The following is a 20,298-nucleotide window of genomic DNA, read 5'->3' on the forward strand; positions in this document are numbered from 1 at the left end:
ATAAGATTTCCAAATCAGCAAGGTGCATGACTTGTTGGGAGCTTGGAGTTGATGGGGTTCCCATGCATTTGCTAACCTGGTCTTGGTTAAGTGTGTTGAAGGAGCTGAGGTGAGTTCCTGCTGTGCATAATGTATATGGTACACACTGGGAAGGGCTTTGTGGTATTTGAAGAGTGAGATGCTGGAGGAAAATGTTTCAGCTGTTCAGAAACTGAGTAGCAGGATTTATGATTCTTTCACAAACACTTTCTTTTCACTTCCTTTTTCAGTACTTTCACAAAGTGGTACAGCAGTTGTTACCCCTAGCATACAAGTTGCTGAAGAGGCAACTGTTTGCTGAGATTATTGAGGTACATTTGGCCAACAGAAAATGGAATGATCTGGACCAACTGACTGTTTGAAGATTCTGATTTTGTGGCAAAATCAAAGAACTATTACAGACTTGTGTAAACTAAAATGTATCGTCTGTGTTGTATACTGTTTATTTTGATGCACAAATTTAGCATTTTTTTAAACAATAAAGATCCTTTGACATTGTTTAAGTGTTTGTGATTTGCTTCTTCAAACATCGTTTTAGCAGCTTTATTATCCATGATACACCTTCACTAGTACATAAAGTTGTATCTAAAGAATATGTACCAGCTTCAATGAATTTGAACTTGAAAGTCATTCATTTAATCCATGTCATAAGAACACAAGACCATTCAATACAGTTGTAGCTGATCAACCATTTCCTCCCCCCAACTCCATATCCCTTTATAACATGCCCATTTAGAAATGAGTGTTCAATGTTGGCAAACAAGGTTCCAAAGCCCCTCCTGACAGAACTCTAAAGATTGTCAATCGTTTGCGTCAAAGAAATTCTCTCCTCAATCCTAAGTGGTTTCCCTCATATTTTGAAATGACAATCACTGGTTCTAGGCTCCACATGTCTACATCTCCATTTTCACAGGATCACCTCACCTCTTTTGAACCATCTAGAGAAGTACAGGGTTTCCCAACCTCTCTTCATAGTACAGTCCTGCCGACAGAATTAAATCTGGTGAACCTCTATTGCACTCCCTCCATGGCAATACAATAGAATTAAAACTGCACAGTACTCTCGGACTGATCAAACATTTTCTATAAAACAGAAGCATGGTTTTCTTTATCAAATCCTCTTGCAATAAAAATTAAAACAGGTTTTCCTCACTGATATGCAGGTGCAACAAGCAGCTTTCAGTCACTAATGGGCAGCACGGTGACACAGTGGTTAGCACTGCTGCCTCACAGCGCCAGAGACCCGGGTTCAATTCCCGCCTCAGGCGACCATCTGTGTGGAGTTTGCACATTCTCCCAGTATCTGCGTGGGTTTCCTCTGGGTGCTCTGGTTTCCTCCCACAGTCCAAAAATGTGCAGGTTAGGTGAATTGGCCATGCTAAATTGCCTGTAGTGTTAGGTGGAGGGGTAAAGGTAGGCGAATGGGTCTGGGTGGGTTGTGCTTTGGCAGGTTGGTGTGGACTTGTTGGGCCGAAGGGCCTGTTTCCACACTAAGTAATCTAATTGACAAGGACACTCAGGTCCACGTGCACATCACATCCACAATTACTCAACTCTTACCAGTTATAAAATACTCTCCCACTTTTCACTTTTTTCCACAATAGTCCATCTGCTATGTTCTTGCCCAAATCTTCCTGCAGCTGATTTGCATCTTCCTCATCACAAATAATCCTACCTTTGTATCAACTTCGCACTGAATGACCTGTCACGTTCTGTGCCCCTGTTGAGCTAGTTTAAGTCCTCCCCATCAGCTCTGGCAAAACTTCCTCTGAGGATCGGTCCAAATGTAATGGTTGAGCTCACTAATTATCAGAAACTCCATCTACTCCACATGTCTCAATGCCACAGAAATCGGTTGTCAACCAACTCGCCAGTCAATTCTGATTGCAAAGTTGGCCCTTATTTCAAGGAAGTTGGAGTATAAGTGTAGGGAAGTCTGACTACAACTGTACAAGGTCCTGTTGAGACCACATCTGGAGTACTTAGAACAATTTAAAGAAAGATACTTCATTGGAGACAGTTCAGAGAAGGTTAACTAGGATGATCCCTGGTGGGGAGGTATTGTCTTAGGTGCAAAGACTAAACAGGTTGTAACTTTACTCACTAGAGTTTAGAAGAGGTGAACTCATTGAAATATACAGGATTCTGAAGGGGCTTGATGGGGGTAAATGCTGGGAGGATACTTCTCCTCATGGGCATTCAACAACTGGGCGCTTAGTCTCAAAATAAAGGGGCACCAACTTAGGACTGAGTTACGGAGGAATTTCTTCTGTGGGTTGTGTGTGTTTGGTACTCCTTGCCACAAAGAGCTATGGGGGCAGAGACCTTGTGTATACTTAACGCTGAGATAGATTATTGATCAGTAGGGAATTCAGGGGTATGGGAAAGAGCAGGAAAATGGACACGAAGAACGTTGGATGAGCCATGATCTTGTTGAATAGCAAAGTAGGATTAAGGGTCTGCATAGCCTACTTCTGTTCCTGTTTATTGTGGTTTTATTACAAAGATCCACAAGATGTGATATTATCCCAATAAAATATCCAACAAAGATTTAACTCTTTTGACAGAGAATTTAATACAATATATTATACAATTGAAATTTCACAGTAACCATAATTAAGCTCACCTTGAGAATCCGAAATTCTAACACACCAAATATAAATAAAAAACATCCAGGATCAGTATTAAATACAATTCTAGGCAACATCACAGGTTAACAAAGACAAAGCATTCTTCATTAACCAAAAGCATGGCAACAGATAACCGGACATGGGCGACAATCCCGCAGGCTCTTTCTTTAATACCTTCCACAATATCTGGCAGCTACAGTAGATGCTCGAGTTCCCACATAAAAGCACAAAATGCCAGGAATACATGACAGTCATTTTTTACCCAGTGAGTAGAAGAAAACCTGCTACCATAAGGAGTTTTTGAAGCAAACAGCATTGAGAGATGAAGGATAAGCTATGCTGCTAAAAGGGCAGGAGAAGTCTTGTCCAAAGCACAGAGGATGGAACTAATCTGTTGGACTGACAGGTCTGCTTCTGTTTTTCATATTGTGTAAGAGACGCATCAATAATCAGTCCAAAGACGTTCAGGTTAGATGCATTGGCCATGCTACATTGCTAGGTGGATTATCCATGGGAAATGCAGGATTACAGGGATGGGGAGGGGGCCCACAGCGTGTAGGTGGGATACTCTTCAGAGAGACGGCGTGGACTTGATGGGCTGAGTGGCCTACTACCACACTGTAGGGATTCTACGATACCAAAAAAAGAGGTATTATATCATGTTGGTAAGCAGAATATTTTGTCAGAATTGAATTTGGTAATTGTCTGTACCCCAAGGAGAAATGCCTTTCATTAGCTTGCCTTCTCCCTGTACAGCTGCTGACACCCCTAATATGCAAATCGCTTACCTTTCGTTTTTAATTTTAGATTTCCAGCATTTGCTCAGTTATTGATTATGATGAGATGAAAAATCAATCCATCACTTTCTGAAAATGCTGCATTTTAATCTTCATATAATATTTTACATACCCTGTAAGAAAGTTGTTGAATTCTTTGATCTCATTATTTGGATATTTAAAATCTATGTTTCTTTTTCCTACTCAGCTTACAGTGATACCTTGTACATTTCTTTGCTATATTAATAGTCCAGATTGAATAATGAGTGCAAGGAAGCAATTTACTGATAATTATGATTATTTTGAAATTGGCTCACATCAAGGTTATGTTTTACTCTCAAGCAAGCTCGGGTCTGTTAAAAATGCTCAGCAGGTTGCAGTCTCTCAAACAATTCTGTATATAGACAGTGTAGGCTACCTTTTAATTTAAGTATTTGAAAGTGTAGTGCAAACTTCAAGTCATTTAAGAAACATGTTTTTCAAGAAAGTTTATATTTCTCTGATGAGTCCTTAAAAACAAGTACCTGCAGTTACAATATGCCTTGTAAAATAAGTATCTTAAAAGACCAATTTCTTCAAAAAGTATTGCAGCCATATTGTTTGAAGTTAATTTAGTTTAAACAGATGATCCCAACTATTTTGTAAAATTTCCAGAACTTCCAACTTAGTAGTCACAATAATGTGAATTCAAAGTTTTAAAACTAAACTTGATCCATATTCAAGACAGTTTCATTGATGTCAACAGTAAAACAGTTGCCGGAGGATGAAAAAATATTTCAGCAAAACAACTTTCTAAAACACAGAGAAAAAGTTCCAGTTAGAATAATTCCAATGATGTAAATGAATATTAAAACAGAGATGACTTACTACTATTAGCCCAACCTGACACATACCCAATTACTTGTGCTGTACTGAACCCATTAGATAGATGTGCCGTCAAACATAACACACAGACAATTAGGAAATTGCTACAATTCACCTGTCATGAATGCAAGTTGTCGGGAAGGGATCAATCTCTAGGTAAGCAAAAATCAAGCCTCTCTTCATTAATAGACATGCAGAATCTCCTTAAAAGACTTGTTTAAAAAAAAATAAAACATAGGATGGAACGAAATTGTTTTCCTTCAGAAACCACCAACCTCAGACTCCAATTATTTCTTACGTCTTTTCAGAATGTAAGCCAAGTGTTTTTTCTTAAGCTTTTGATTTTGGTTTCATACCTTTGCATTTGGTGCATATCATACACAGTCTGTTCTCAATATGGACATTACACTCAGTGCTTTTCTGACCAGATATACATTCAATATCTGGAATTTTCTTGATGTGGGAAATTGCCTGCTTCACTGAAGAAGGTGTTCGTACAAAGCGAGATCCCTGGGCCCTCCAGCTTGCCCAGTACAGAAGTGGTTAAGAGGTCCGGAAAATGAGCAGAACTGAACTTAAACTCCCACAAAGATTCGAGCTGCCAATATATTTCATATTAAGATGCAACATCTTGGAGGTGGGTGTAGGAGATGGCTTGCTTCAGTGCTGTCCAGGAGACACCAACAAATCAATGAATGAGCAGTGTAGCTCAGATGTGGTAAATATAATCACTTCTATACAATATTTTTCTGCCATCACTATTTCTTAGCCTTCAGTTACACAATTCAATAATCAAAAAAAAATAAATATTTGGGCATAGAATTTTGTTGAAAGTAATGGATATCAGATTTAATACTGAAGTGGGCCATCCCTGTCAAACTCATACATCAAAGCAGCTTTCATTGCCTAATAAACTGCAAAAAGACACTTTTTGCTTTCCCTCTGCCAAGCTGATGAGCTGAAATCTTGAGCGTTTAGATTGCTGTGCTCTTTAGCAGGTAGACCTCTTCCTCACTTTCCTCAGGATCCTCCTCTATAGTGTTCAGTTGAACATGATTGACTCGGGATCTTGGTCTGCCATTTGAGCCATGTGACGAAGGATGTCCTTTTTTGTTATAATGCCAAGGAGACGTCTGGAAAGGACAAATGGAACAAAAAAATACACTGTTCAGTGAGAGGACATGTAGAAGCAACAGCAGGGGCAGGATAGAACAGGAAAATAAAGGGTGGGAAATGACAAGGAAAAATGTTGCTAATCCCATCGGTGAAGGTCGATGCCAACGCAGGACTCATGACTCCAAACCCATAGCTCAGAGGGAATGCCTGGAAATTTTATAAGTTAAGAAAGGAGTAATACTTCAGATTTAATTTGTTAATTTCAGTGGTTCAAATAAGCCTTGATGTGTGGTATTAGCAGCAAAGTTCAGCAAGGAGATGGGGATGAGTCCTACAAAATTATTCAGGGAAAGAAAGTGGAATGGAGGAAACAAAGTGGGCTACACACCCGACTGATCTGGTTAGTATTCTAACAGCTGCAGGATGCATGAAACGTGAATTAAACGTAAATTTAGCATGAAGCACTTTTGGATCGGGGTTGAGGAGAAGAAATGCTGCGCCGATCGTTCCTACAACTACAGGAATTAGGTAACATTTGGTGGAAGTAAATCACAGGTGCCTAAACCTGCAGAGAGGAGAAAATGCTTGATACATACCAAATTCCACTGCAAATCACCTGGAAAGTGCTGGATATGGGGTGAACAGGATCTTACATTGTAGCAGTCTTGACTGTCAGCTATAAAGCATAAAGTGTAACGTGCATGCAACTACATTTATAAAGTGACATGGCATGAGAGGTCTCTACGGAAAAGTAGTTTTAAAATTTACCAGCAAAATCAGTTCAATCACAAAATAGGAATACTAGCCAGAATCGATAATAACTTGTTTAAAAGGTGTTGTGCACAACTTGAAAAACGCATGCATAAATTAAAGTTTTCCCTGTGGTTAACTCAAACATATATGTGCACTACAATGACACCCAGTCATTATTTGATCACATTTTTCATCATTCATTCCGTCTATATAAAGCAGAACAAAAAGTGGCCTACTTGAATTAAATAGCCTGCTTCTGAGCAATAAACTATACATAATAATTGAAAAACAACCAAAGGTATGAATGTTAACAGAGAAGGTTAAAGACTTCTAACCAGCTAATGAGGGACGCATGTTCATTAACTCCTGGATTAAGCCAATTACGAGTACTCTGCCCATTTCATTGGTGAGCAGATGGAATGGGCTTTAATCCTATGGCAGTTGAGGTAGTTATGTAGAAGGGGAAAAAAGTGGTAGCAAATGATGGAAGTATAATTTGGTAAATCTACCTGTAGTTTTTCCACATTGGTGCTGGAGGAGCTAATACCTGTGATCTCCTCTTTTTAATCAGCTCAGGAAGGGCTGGACCCAGCTACAAGAACAAATAATTTAAGTCTCCACTCTTGAAATCTCCAATCATTTTATCCATAGATTATTAGAGGGATGCCAAAGGTCACCTCACCTGGATATTGCCTGTCAGCAGCTGCAAAGTCCCAGAGACTGCACATGACCGAGGATTTTATCGTGATGATCAGAATCATGACTTGCTCACAAACTCACTTTAAAAGGAGGAAATTGAACCAATCTCAATGGAGCAATCTTAATCTAATCTAGACATCAGGAAATCGATGGAACAAGGACTTCAACCTTGTGCCTGAGTTTACTGTCCATTTAAGCCAAGGGCATATATAATATTGGACTGTGTAAAACCAGCATTCCACTCAGGTCCATGGTTCCCTGCCCAAAGAGCTAAATTAAAATTGACTCCACATTTCAACACATGCGGAGGTTATCTTTCGAGGGCACTAAAGGTGTATTCTTCAGCTCAGAAGTCACTGTGGACAGCTTCAGTTTTTTTCCTGATTTTTTTCATGGAATATGGGAGTCACTGGCAAGGCAAGCTTTTGCTACCTGCGCTTCAGTTATCACACACAGTGGCACAGTGAATTTCTGCACTGGTTTGATGTATTTGCAAAGTGAGGCAAGCAAAGTTATATTACTTAAAGGGGCAGGAAAAGAACAACTAGTTCATCAAGTCTGCTCTCTGATGGCTGAAGCATCATGACTAAATACTTCTATTCTGCCTTTTTTCAACCTCCTTCCTTCCTTCCCACAACCAGTTTTCCTGGCATGGCAAGAGAAAGGTTATAACAAACTGGGGCAAGAAGGGGAGCGATGCTCTGGAAACGTCTTACTTGATTAAGAGAAAGCTGCTCTTCCCTCTACACACAAAGCCACAGAAACTGCCAGCAGTTCAAAAAGGTGATCCATCTCCATGAATACCATGTCAAGGGGCTAACTAGGGACCAGAAACTGCCTGTTAGCAGTGCAAGAATTTGAAAAGATTTAAGACTGATCTTGTCGTTAAGTACTGGGACTGGCATGGAGCATGCAGAAAGCTTTAATAACCACTTCATGTGGATTCTCAGACCTTCAACTTACACCACTGCCACTAAGTTTATTTTGCCATGTCAGCGCTCTGAACAAAAAAAACTTGTCCTTAGAGCTGTCAATAAATAACACAACTATTATTGTAGACCCAAACACAAAGTGGCTATAAAATAAAATGAGGTTTCATTGTTTAAAAAAAAGCCAAAGACACTTCAATGAGTTACCGGCTTTCTTTTTGTTGAACTAGTCAAACAAACAGTGCGATAGAACATCGGTATACAATCAGATCGGGCAGGTGTATTTTTACTCATTTTAAGCCCACAGCAGGGGAGAAGAAAGAAGAGCAAACAATTCGCGCCTCTGCAACTATCTCACCCAGTAATAAAAGTCACCAATCACTGATGGATTAAATCCACTAATAACTTGCATTTACAGAGCACCTTTAATGGAACAAAAGACTAGGAGAAAGTGATGACTGCAGATGCTGGAGATCAGAGCTGAAAAATGTGTTGCTGGAAAAACTCAGCAGGTCAGGCAGCATCCAAGGAGCAGGAGAATCGACATTTCGGGCATAAGCCCTTCTTCAGGAAGGGCTTATACCCGAAACATCGATTCTCCTGCTCCTTGGATGCTGCCTGACCTGCTGCGCTTTTCCAGCAATACATTTTTCAGCGTGGAACAAAAGACCCCAAGTACCTTGTTGACGATCCCCAAGACATTCAAAATCTTTGTCAAACAGGTAGATGTTAAAGAATATTTTAAAGACAGACAGGTGCAGAAGGAACTTCAGAACCTATGGCAAAAAGCAAACAAAAGTCACCAATGATGGGAAACATTAAAATAAGGATATGCAAGGAAATTGGGGGAACACAAAGGTTTGAAAGGCTGAAGGTAGACAGAGAGAGAGAAACAAGCCATGGAAGGACTTGAGAACAAGAAGGAAGATTTTAAAGCTGAGATTTGTTGGACCTGAAATCAGCAGGAGCAGGGATCAGGGGTGAATGAGACCCAGAAGCAAGTTAATATATGGATAACAGAATAAGTATATGTGGTGTAAGACCAATCTTACAGAACAGTCAAGTCTAGGCGTAAATAAAAAGCTGTGAAGGTTCCCGCAGGTGATATTATAGAGTAGGAAATGGATAGGCTTAGGAACAGAGCAGATACATAGTTCAAAGCTTAGCTTAGTGTCAAACACAAGTCAAGGTTGTAAATGGCTCTGACTCAGCTTCAGACAGAAATTTGTGGTCAGGGAACAGAGTTGGTGGAAGGGATCAAAAGCAATGGCTCTTTCTCCTCTCAATATTTAGTTGAAGGAAATTTCTGCTCACTCAGTAGTTTTCTTAGGGAGAATATATTAATCAGACAAAAACTTGTTCACAGCAGCACAGTTTTGACAAGATTATTATAGCCAATTATTATCTCAGCTACTCCAATTTACAAAAGAATTCTGAGCCAGTGGCGCTTTTTATAGTTTTCATATCTCAGGTTTCATGCTTCCTCTCACTGCAGATTTTTAAAAAATAGTTTACTCTTTTAATTGACAGATCTGCCATGACTAATCACCAATGGTTCGACGTGCTGTTTTAGTTGCTCGAGGTGTTCTAATATGTTCTTCTTTGTGATGATCCCCAAGACATTCCTGAAACAGACCATGTTATGCTCATGACTGCGTTTTGCAATGAAAGTAAATCATGTTTGTACAGCAGAAAACAGGTGGCAAAAATAATTTAGAGTAAATTGCACAACACAAATACAGCAAATTAAATGCATAAAGGCTAAAAAGAAAAATAACCCTTTGTGTGCAGTTTTAAATTTTTGAACCAAGCATAAAGCCCCCTACAGTCAACAAAAAATGGATAGCTGTGTCTTCTTAATTTACAAAGCTTTAAGTGATTAAGCTTATGGATGTGTTTGCACTATTGGTGTTGCATCTTTTACAAGATTGTATTTTCCAGGCATCAGCCTTGTAATTTTGTTATCCTATCACTACTGTCTCTGTCTTTGAAGCGATCTTGTAATGTACTAATACCCAATAATAACAACCGGCTTATTTAAAAATTGTGGACAAAGGAATTACATGTGAATGCATTAAAAGTTTGTAAGTTAGTATCCACACAGAACAATTTCTTGTTATTTAACAAATTTCACTTCAGTGTTCACAATCTTTTAAGGCTACATAGTAATGTGCTTTGTTCAGTGGCAAATATATACAGGGTCAGAAACATGAATTATCTGAGGTGAAAGTATTTTTCAAAGATTATGACGAGGGTGATATGGAGAAATGTGCACATCATCTTTAAAGTTCCTTACCAAAATTTTAATCTTAGTACAATATCAATGTTGCTTTTCTTAGATTTATATAGAATTATTTATGCCTTGCTTTGAAATAACCATTAGGTATCAGTCTTCCCTAATACTATTTGATTATTTGTCTGCACCATTAGTACTGAACAAGAGATAAAGAATGATTGAAAACTAAAGGACTGGCCATTCTGTTACATGGAAATGACAACCTACATTGGTTAGTTAAAAGCAGTGAATTTCTAGCAATGTACTGAATGGTAAGAACAGCATTAAAACTAAAAACAAAAGTGCAAGCAGCACAGAGGAAAACGCTGATATAATAGAAGCAGATTTGCAGAGGTGCCCACACAATGCAAGATTACTGATAACCATACTGCTAAGAAAATAACGTGCAGAAATCAGGCCCTGGACAAATGACAGTCACTTCACCATAGTCAGAATGGAGGCATGGAGAGGGGAAGACAATCACAGGAGAGCGAGTCATTCTGGGCTGCTCATGAACATCGCTTGACAGATGTCTGCAGCTCCAGAAGTCTCATATCAGATTCTTGGCCACCCACCAGCAGACAAAAGCAACGAATGCTGAAAAGCTGACGGAAAATGCCAAAACAGATGACTTAAGAAAAATCCACAGAAGCACTTATTAACCTTTTTTTTATTTGCTAGGTTAAAGCCCGCTGCGACTGCTCCTGCAATTATTATTAAAAGACGAGAAGAGTTATTGGCAGAAAATAGTCAAAAACCCAAAATACTTTTGAAGAGATCAGTTTTCGAAGAATACATTAAATTTTTCTGAAACCCATTTTGAACTTCCTTCATTTCATAACAGAATCTTGAAAGAAGAGAAACAAATCAATATTTAAAATGAATGGAGAATTCGATCCTTCACCATGTACACTATAAGGACATTGCCTTCACTTCAAAAGTATTCCTATGGATTAAAGTGCTTTGGGACTTCCTACGGTCATGAAAGGCACTACATAAATGCAAGTCTTCTTTCTTTTCAAATAATGCAGTGATCCTAGGTGAATTCCACAGACATGTATAAATTTAAGCTAGATTGAATCAGTTATTCAAAGCTGGGGTTGAGAACCTGTCTCTAGGGAAACTTAGATTAATTATGAACCAATCTAACCTTAACAAATGAAATTCAATGCAATATTGCTTTTACATCTGCACCTGATATTACTGCATTCGCCTCAATTATGTGTTACATTAGGTGGAGGTATAAATCCCAATTCAGGAGTTTCATGATTAGCAGTTTAAATAAAAAATTCCCATGTGTTGCATATTCTACAATCTATTTGGAGAAAATTTCTTCCTTGAAGCAAACAATAAATTAGTGGAATACTGTCCCATGCTTCCAGCCTCAAGCATATAGTATTCCAAATCCTCACTTTCACTGACAAAGCAGTCCCTGGATATGGTCCAACCAATCTCTACCCCATGCTTTCAAATCACATCTTTCTCTCTGGATTCTACTTTTCTCTACATCCTCTACCCTGAACAGTGAATGATCTAGTTTTGTACCTCCATGCTGCCTCTAAAAATTCTCTCTCAAAATCCATCACCTCATTACATATATTGTCAACTTCAACAGTCTTCAATATCTACCTCCAGGACTTTCATTTTGGCCACTTTTTCTTAGATTGAAATACCTGCAATAGTGCATGAAAGAGAAGGGGGTTCAGGGCTTGAATCCTTTCCTCTTCCACGCATGGTAAAGTGCTTTACAATTACCAGTCATTGGCCAAGTTCATGTCATAATATATTTCTTTCAATCTCTATCACTATAGATATAGCTTTGTGTAGATATGCATCATGTATATTATGTGGTTCTACTGTAAACATTTTCATATCAACCAAATCTGTACAGAGAATAATTCAGAAAACTGAGATACAATTACTGTTAGGTTTTGGCATTAAAATATTAATATGTTAATTATAGAACTACCAACTATTTTTGAAGAGTAACAACCTTAAAATGCATCACCTCAGTTTTGATGAGGAAAACAAAAAGAAACTGAATAGATATTAATGGAAATGTCCAGCATGATTAAATAGAAACTAACAGTTGGAGATTACCTTTCACCAGAATTCATGAATAAAGGTCAGTATGACTTGAATTTTTTTTTTTTAAAAGTGGGATGTGGGCTTTTGTGGAATGTGGGCATCGCTGGGTGGCCAGTATTTATTGTCCGTTCCTAGTTGCCCTTGAGAAGGTGAACTGCTGCAAAACACACTGCAATAATTTATCACTTCTCTTCACAGATGTGATCAGATCTGTTGAGCCTTTGAATTTAATTTAATTTTGCAATGACTTCAATTGCACCAGAATGTCAGATAAAATAAAACTGATTTGTTTAATAAGGCTGTTTTGTGCATATATAGGCTTATAAAATCATGAGGGACATGGATAGGATAAATAGACAAAGTCTTTTCCCTGGGATTGGGGAGTCCAGAACAAGAGGGCATAGGGTGAGAGGGGAAAAATATAAAAGAGACCTAAGGGGCAACTTTTTCACATAGAAGGTGGTGCGTATATGGAATGAGCTGACAGAGGATGCGGGGGCCAGTACAATTGCAAACTTTAAAAGGTATTTGGATGGGTATATGAATAGGAAGGGTTTGGAGAGATATGGGCCGGATGCTGGCAGTTGGGACTAGATTGGGTTGGGATTAGATTGGGTTGGGATATCTGGTCAGCATGGACGAGTTGGACCAAAGGGTCTGTTTCCGTGCTGGACATCTCTATGATTCTATGACTCTAAATACAAACTATATTTAACTTAGATTGCCACTGGTTTCAGCCTAAGTGCAAACTTGCTAGTGATTTTTTAATATAGAAAAATGATAAATCTAAGTGCCCAAGGGTTAATTTCCAAGACAGTAGTATATAGGCACAGTGGCTGAATGATTATAGTGACCAAGTTGAGGTCTGCAATACCTCTTTTGTACAGACTGAGCTGAATCATGAGTTAGATCTGAGGTTTCATTTAAACGATCTTTCACGAAGTATCAAGAGAACCAGTTTAGCAAAAAACCACAAGATCTTTTCAGAAATCTTCAAAAAGGCTCATTTGAGAAGGACAGTTCTCAGCCACTAAACTGTCATTCCTATCGAATAACAAGTTGAAGCAGCATGAAACACAATCAAATAACCTAATTTGCTTTTGAGTTTGTTATTACAGAGGCAGTGCAGCCTGTAAATCAATCAGCAGAGGGCGCTCACAGTATGAGTTTGCAAAAATAAAGTAAATGGAAACATATTAAGGGCTTCTTAGATAGCAACCAGTAAACTACAACAGATTTCCCAAAGAGAACAAGTTTAGCCCCTTAGTGTCAGCATATTTCTCTTCATTTGTTCCAGGGATGAGCACATTGCTGGCTCAGCCAGCATTTTTACCATCCTTAATTGACCTGGAGAAGGTAGCAGTGAGTTGCTTTTTTGAAGTGCTATTATTGGGAAGAGGATTCCAGGATTTTGACCAAGCAACATTCAAGGAATGGAAATATATTTCTAAATGTGGACGCTGTGATGTGGAGGGATCTTGTAGATGGTGGCATTCCTTGGAAGGTGACGCCTTGGTGAGTTGTTGCAGTGCACCTTGTAGATGCTACATCCTGCTGTTACTATGCATTGGTGTTGATGAGGGTGATAAATGGGGTGCCAGTACAGCAGGCTATTGATGATGCAAAGCATCTTCATGATTGTTGGAGCATTCATCCAGGCAAGTGGAGAGTATTCCAACGCACTCCTCGCTTATGTTTTGTAAACGGTGGACAGACAGTTGAGCCTCTGACCTGCTTGGTCCAGTTCTGTTGCGAGTCAATTTTAATCCACAGAATGTTGAATGTGGGAGATTCAGCAATACTAATCCCACTGAGTATTACTGGATTCTGTCCAGTTGGACATGGCCAGTGTCTGCTATTTGTGTGTTATCAGCCAAAGGCTGGATGTCATTTATGTTTTGCTTCAAATGGACACAAGGAGAAAAATGTATATGCTGCTAAACATCATGCAATCATCATCAAACATGTTCAATCATCAACAAAGTTCCCCATTAGTGACCTGATAGAGGAAAGGTAATTGATGAAGCTGCTTGGGCCTGGGATACTACACTGAGGAACTGACCTCCACCAATTGCAACCAGTATGTTGGTAATATCATCTCCTCCCCCTTAAATAATTCTAGAACAGCATGCGCAGAATCTCGCAGATCTTTCTAACCAAAGGTTACAACATGGAGGAACTTACTAGACAAAAGTAGATTTTTCAGATCACCTTTTCCTGTCCCAGTTGCCACCAGTGGTGCATAAACCCAGGGAGAGTAGTGAATTAGGTAACAGGGAAATGTGGACAAGGAAATGCAAGTCTTTCAGCTGCTTGAAAGAACATTAGTATCAGCCCTTTATATCAAAGATATTGTCAAAGGTTTATGGACAATTCAAATGAAATAGAATGGAATAATGTCTAAAAGTATTTCTTTCATTAAAAGTTTTATTTTAAGGATATTATCCTGAAAAATTCACATTATTGGATTATGTCTCCATTCACGCATCACCCATAGCATTGCTCGTGATTAGTCAGAGGACATTGTGAGAAAAGTTTTGCAGGTACTGCACTTGAAAATTGGTTAGCAAAAGGCAAAGCTGTTTGCAAACCAGGCATTTCTGAAGGTCTAGTTCTGGGCTACGTTTTCGATTTAGGGTCTGTAATATAGATTACCTGTCAGCTCAAATTTTTCCCAGTACTCTTCTTTCACTTCTGCTGTTTCCAGATTGCCTCTCAGAAACAGGAGTTTCCACTGTGGAATGGGAGCAGCCTCACAGTCTCCCAGTGTAATCTTTTCCTTGGAGTATGTTTCATCCTTCTCAACCAGATACTTGAGTGAGTATATGCTAATGGGTACAAGAGAAACATACAACCACTGAAGAAGGTGATGTGGCTCCACCAGCCTCTGATACACCACTAGTATCTGTGGCACTGACCAGGGAAGGCAACACCTCCTGAGGCTGTTGCTCTATTCACAGATTGATGGGTCTGTGTTCTGGGCAAAAGTAAGCAATGAACAGAAGCACCTCCTTTCAGGTTAAAATGAAACTTGAGATTTTTAACATTTGTTTGGGAGTCTTTCGCAGCTTTGGGATTCTAGAGGTTTGATATACAAATTTGGGAAAATCGGAGATCCAGCAGAGGTGAGGTTTTCAGAACTGAGATACTACACGAATATTGAGAGATATACAATGAGGATGAAAATGCGATCTTAGGAAAATAAAACATTCAAATTCCTTGTTGGAATAGATTGAACAATCCGAATAATACGTTTGAAATTCTCAAAATTTCCACATCGAGGAAGAACATAAAGTCAAGGGTCATGTAGTGCAGACAGGCAAGAAGAACTGAGATCACAACCATTTTGGTCATATTGACTGGTGAAACAAACACAAAGGATCAAATGGCCTACTTCCACTTTTAACATTCCTATGTTTCTACCACGTTTCAACTTCGAGCAGACGCACTGACTGCTTCAATTTAACTACTCTCTGCAGAGAGTGGTGAATATGTCAAACAGAATGCCCTGAAGTAGTTAAAATAGACTGCACTAAAGGGAGAATTGGATAAATATCTCAGGATGACAATTTTCAGGAAATGAATGAGTCAGCTTAAAATTCTAATCATTTTTTCCAGTTTTGCATTCTATATACAAGGATAAGATCTGGGGCAACTAAAAATTGATTGTCAACTTCAACCCAAGGCCTCAATATCTTACGAAGTTCAATCAATGCCAGTCACTTTGGCAAAAAAGCTAGAATATCCCCAGCAATACTATCAGCCCACTATCTAATTTAACTTGGAACAGAATTAAACTTGACTGCAAAGTAAATGCAGTCTAAGTTATTGCTTCTGTGGACCTATCAAACAGAAAATGTATGTGACGCGGAAGCGAATTTTCTCATTTCCAAAGAATCAAATTATTTGCCTAAATGTGCAAAATATTAATTGTTTCTAAAAAACAACCATGTGTCTCTCTCTTGCACTTCAGGTCAGTAAGTTCATTGGTCGGAGATGAAATACAGTATGTTAATGTTTATTACTCCAAAAAAGAAAACAGATGTGCAAGAAAACTATATTTTTCAACAAGTCAAGGAACACAGAAACAGAAATAGCCCTCCCCGTCTCATTCTTGTTCTGTCATTCACTAGTTCATGCTTTAACTGTCTGCTTTTCTTCTACGTCCCTTATGCAACAAAACTCAAATCTTGAAAGTTTCAATTGTCACAGTAGTCACAGGCTTCTATGGGGTGGGGCATTCCAGATACCCATAACTTTGCTTTTGAAAGTGTTTAATGATTTCCCTCCTGAATAATCTATCTTATTTTCAGATTACAATCCCCTGTCCAAGAGAATTCTACTACAAAAGAAAAGTAGATTCTACCACATTTCTATCACAGCTGTGAAAGATCAACATCCCAAGTGACTCGGCTGACAGGAACTAGGCTAGCTCAACCACATAAATGGCAATAGAATAAATCATGAGGTGGGTATGATGCTGATAGTTCATCGCCCAATTCTCAAAATCCATTATTTCACCTGCAAGACACAAACCAAGTATGAGACCGAATACTTTCCACTCTCATATATGGCTGCAGCTGCAACAACACTCACTACGATGCAGCCTAGCCGAACTGAATTGCAAACCACTGTGCCTATGTTCTTAAGAAGGTTGGCACCATAAAGCAAAAAAACTATCCACTACATTGTCCCTCATACATCCTACAGTGGTTGATACTGATGGTCAGTGTCAACATGGATATCACCATCACTATGGACACAGAAGGTACTTATGTGACTCAGCCAACATTGCCTACCTTATACGCGACAAGCAAGGATGCCCCGAGGCATGGCACATTGGCGAGACCAAGCAGATGCTACGACAACGGATGAATGGACATCACACAACATTCACCAGGCAGGGGTGTTCCCTCTCAGTGGGGGGACACTCCAGCAGTCAGTGACATTCAGTCTTGGACCTTCGGGTGACCATCTTCCAAGGCAGACTTTGTGACAAGCAACAAAGCAAAGTGGCCAAGCCAAAGGCTTATAGCCAAGTTCAGTACCCACGAAGATGGCCTCAACCAGGATCTCTGGTTCATATCACACTACAGGTGACCCCACTGCATTATACACTCTCTCTCAAAAGTACATACATACACCTCCCACCCTCTCATAGGCCTATGCCCCATCACACTCATACACTTAACCAAGCTTGCACATACACGTGCACTCACATGCACACACTCATTGTCTCTCTCTCTCCAGCACTTGCAGACACATATAGGTTTATGGGGTTAAGTTGTATTTGCAGGTATATGCTATTTTGCTCAAAAAGTGCAGAACCTGCAAGTAATCAATGCAGGCAGTAAATATATATAATATTTGTAAATTCCACTTTGGAAACAGAACCAGTCTGACTCAAGATTGGCCTGACTCTCACCTTTAATGCATTGTCTGAGCTGAGATGTCACCTTTTGTTATAAAAACCTTAAATTATCTTGAGAATGTTATTTAAAAGACGTTCTGGGATTTAGATATTAAAAAAGCAAAACCAGCAAATCCATTCTAAAAGATGAAAGACTTAACAATCTAGGTTTGCTCAATGTATCAATACATCACTGTAACCTTTTGCTATAAATTTTGTGTCTCATGGTCCTGTGTCACAACTACCTGATGAAGAAGCAGTGCTTCGAAAAGTAGTGCTTCCAAATAAACCTGTTGGACTATAACCTGATGTTATGTGATTTCTAACTATTTTCAGCAAGTAATACTGAGTGGATCATCCATTTTGGCTTCCTCTTGAAATGGCACCAAAGAAACCAGACCTGAGCCAATGCAATCATTCCATACAATATCAAAGAACAGTTCAGCATACACAGCAAGACAAAGGTTGCAGATCCAAACCTCCTGTTGTAGTGCTGTACATTTGCACTCAAGATTGGTCATGTCCGTATTCAAATGGTCTCAGAGCAGCTACAGCTAACAGCATTTAAATGAAAAAATAGAAAATTGCACAGGTGTACTCAATTCAGAGACAGAGGGAAAATGTAATCTGGCCAATTCTGACTCCAGTAATAAACTTTCAATTATTAGCTAAGTGACAAAAGCACTTGTTGATAGTTGTTCAAGGGAACAGGGGATAAACCAATTACAAGACAGTCAGTCTAACCTCAGTGGTGGGGAAACTATTGGAAGCAATTCTGAAGGACAGAATTAATCTGCATTTGGAGGGGCAGGGGCTATTCAACAGCTAGGCTGGTTGTGTTAAGGGGAAGTGATGTCTGACCAAATTGATTGGATTTTTCGAAGTGGTGACCAGGTGTGTGGATGGGGGCAATACTTTTGATGACATCAACTTGGACTTCCATAAGGCTTTGATAAGGTCCTGCATGGGAGACAGATAACAAAAGCCAAGAAACCATGGGGATCCAAGGAAATTTGGTAAATTTGATAAACAATTGTTCGAGAGGTAGAAATCAGAGGGGTGGTTGAAGGGTGCTTTCCCACTGGAAGTCTGTGTTCAGTGGGTTCTCACAGGGGTCAGTTTCAGGGCCCTTGCGGTTTGTGGATTATATAAACAATTCAGACTTGAACGTAGGAGGGTTGATCAGTAAATTTGCAGATGCTACAAAAATTGGTGGGATTGTAAATAGTGAGGAGGATAGCCTCAGACTACAAGAGGACATGCGTGTGTTGGTCAGATGGGGTGTTCAGTGGCAAATAGAACTCAATCCATAAAAAACGTGAAGGGTTGCATTAATTTTTTTTATTCATTCATGAGATATAGGCTGTCTACCATGCTGGAACTACATTTCTTTCCCATCTTTTGTTGGATCTTGAACTCAGTGGTTTGTTCGGGCCATTTCAGAGGGCAATTAAGAGTCAACCACATTTATGAAGGTACAGTCATGTGAACCACACCAGGTACGGATCGCAAATTTCCTTCCCTAAGAGATGGTGCTGAACAAGATGGCTTTTTACAACAGCTGATCGTGGTTGCATAGTTGCCATTCGACAAACTTTTAATTCCAGATTTCCAGAAATCTGAGCATTCAAACTATATAACCTGAAAAAATCAAGTGGCAGTGAGACCAGTTCTGGAACGGTTTGGAACTCAGCCTTTCTGACAAATGAGGTGGTGATTAGTAAGAGCTATATTTAAAAGAAATCTGACTAATTCCGTAAGAAACTGTTTTTTTCCCCATGACATGATTAGAAGAAATCTTCTTTTAATATCGACTGACAATCCATTTCCTCACTATTATTTTTCTTCTTCTTGTGGTGGGGGGGACGGAGTATTCTGAGAACTGATACAAAGCAAGATAGCCATATACATGAGATGTTGTTCTTCCATCTTGCACTGAGCTTTACTGGAACACTGCAGCAAGCCTGAGACAGAGATGTTGGCTAGAGAACAGGGTTGTGTGTTAAATGGCAGGAAACTGGAAGCTCAGAACTTTTTTGTGGGCATAACGTAGGTATTATGCAAAGCGGTTACCCAGTCTATGCTTGGTTTCCTCAATGTGCAGGAAACCACATTGTGAGCAGCGAATGTAGTAGACTAGATTGTGTGAAGTGCAGGTAAAATGCTGCTTCACCTGGAAGGTATGTTTGGGCCCTTGGATGCTAGTGTAAGCTGGAAGAACAATACCTCATTTTCTGGTTGAAGACTCCATATTATAGAATCATAGAGATGTACAGCAAGGAAACAGACCCTTCGGTCCAACCCATCCATGCCGACCAGATATCCCAACCCAATCTAGCCCCACCTGCCAGCGCCTGACTCATATCCCTCCAAACCTTTCCTATTCAAATATCCATCCAAATGCCTCTTGAATGTTGCAATTGTACCAGCCTCCACCACTTCCTCTGGCAGCTCATTCCATACACGCAGCACTCTCTGCGTGAAAAGGTTGCCCCTTAGGTCTCTTTTATATCTTTCCCCTCTCACCCTAAACCTATGCCCTCTAGTTCTGGACTCCCTGACCCCAGGGAAAAGACTTTGTCAATTTATCCTATCCATGCCCCTCAATTTTGTAAACTTCTATAAGCTCACCCCTCAACCTCCGACGCTCCACGGAAAACAGCCCCAGCCTGTTCAGCCTCTCCCTGTAGCTCAGATCCTCCAACCCTGGCAACATCCT

At 39.5% G+C, this 20,298-nt stretch overlaps 2 protein-coding genes across 6 annotated transcripts in view; one reads left to right on the forward strand and one right to left on the reverse strand.

Moving 5' to 3' along the window:
• LOC122539540 (histone PARylation factor 1) overlaps positions 1-539 on the forward strand; it is a 60,042-nt gene extending 59,503 nt beyond the window's left edge. The window contains exon 8 of the mRNA XM_043674508.1: positions 270-539. Coding sequence (XP_043530443.1) covers positions 270-401 — 132 coding nt within the window. The 3' untranslated portion in view covers positions 402-539. The remainder of the gene's footprint in view (positions 1-269) is intronic.
• A 2,056-nt stretch (positions 540-2,595) lies between these two features.
• clcn3 (chloride channel 3) overlaps positions 2,596-20,298 on the reverse strand; it is a 151,385-nt gene continuing 133,682 nt past the window's right edge. For 2 of the 5 annotated variants that reach the window (XM_043703439.1, XM_043703449.1), the window contains 2 exons: positions 9,356-9,431; positions 2,596-5,442 (listed from right to left, as the gene is read on the reverse strand). In XM_043703439.1, coding sequence (XP_043559374.1) covers positions 5,284-5,442; positions 9,356-9,431 — 235 coding nt within the window. In that variant the 3' untranslated portion in view covers positions 2,596-5,283. Of the gene's footprint in view, positions 5,443-9,321; positions 9,432-20,298 lie in introns of all 5 variants that reach the window. The other 3 variants (XM_043703467.1, XM_043703476.1, XM_043703457.1) reach the window with 2 other exon arrangements.

The sequence above is a fragment of the Chiloscyllium plagiosum genome, chromosome 2 (assembly GCF_004010195.1).
Source record: "Chiloscyllium plagiosum isolate BGI_BamShark_2017 chromosome 2, ASM401019v2, whole genome shotgun sequence".
Classification (NCBI taxonomy): Eukaryota; Metazoa; Chordata; class Chondrichthyes; order Orectolobiformes; family Hemiscylliidae; genus Chiloscyllium; species Chiloscyllium plagiosum.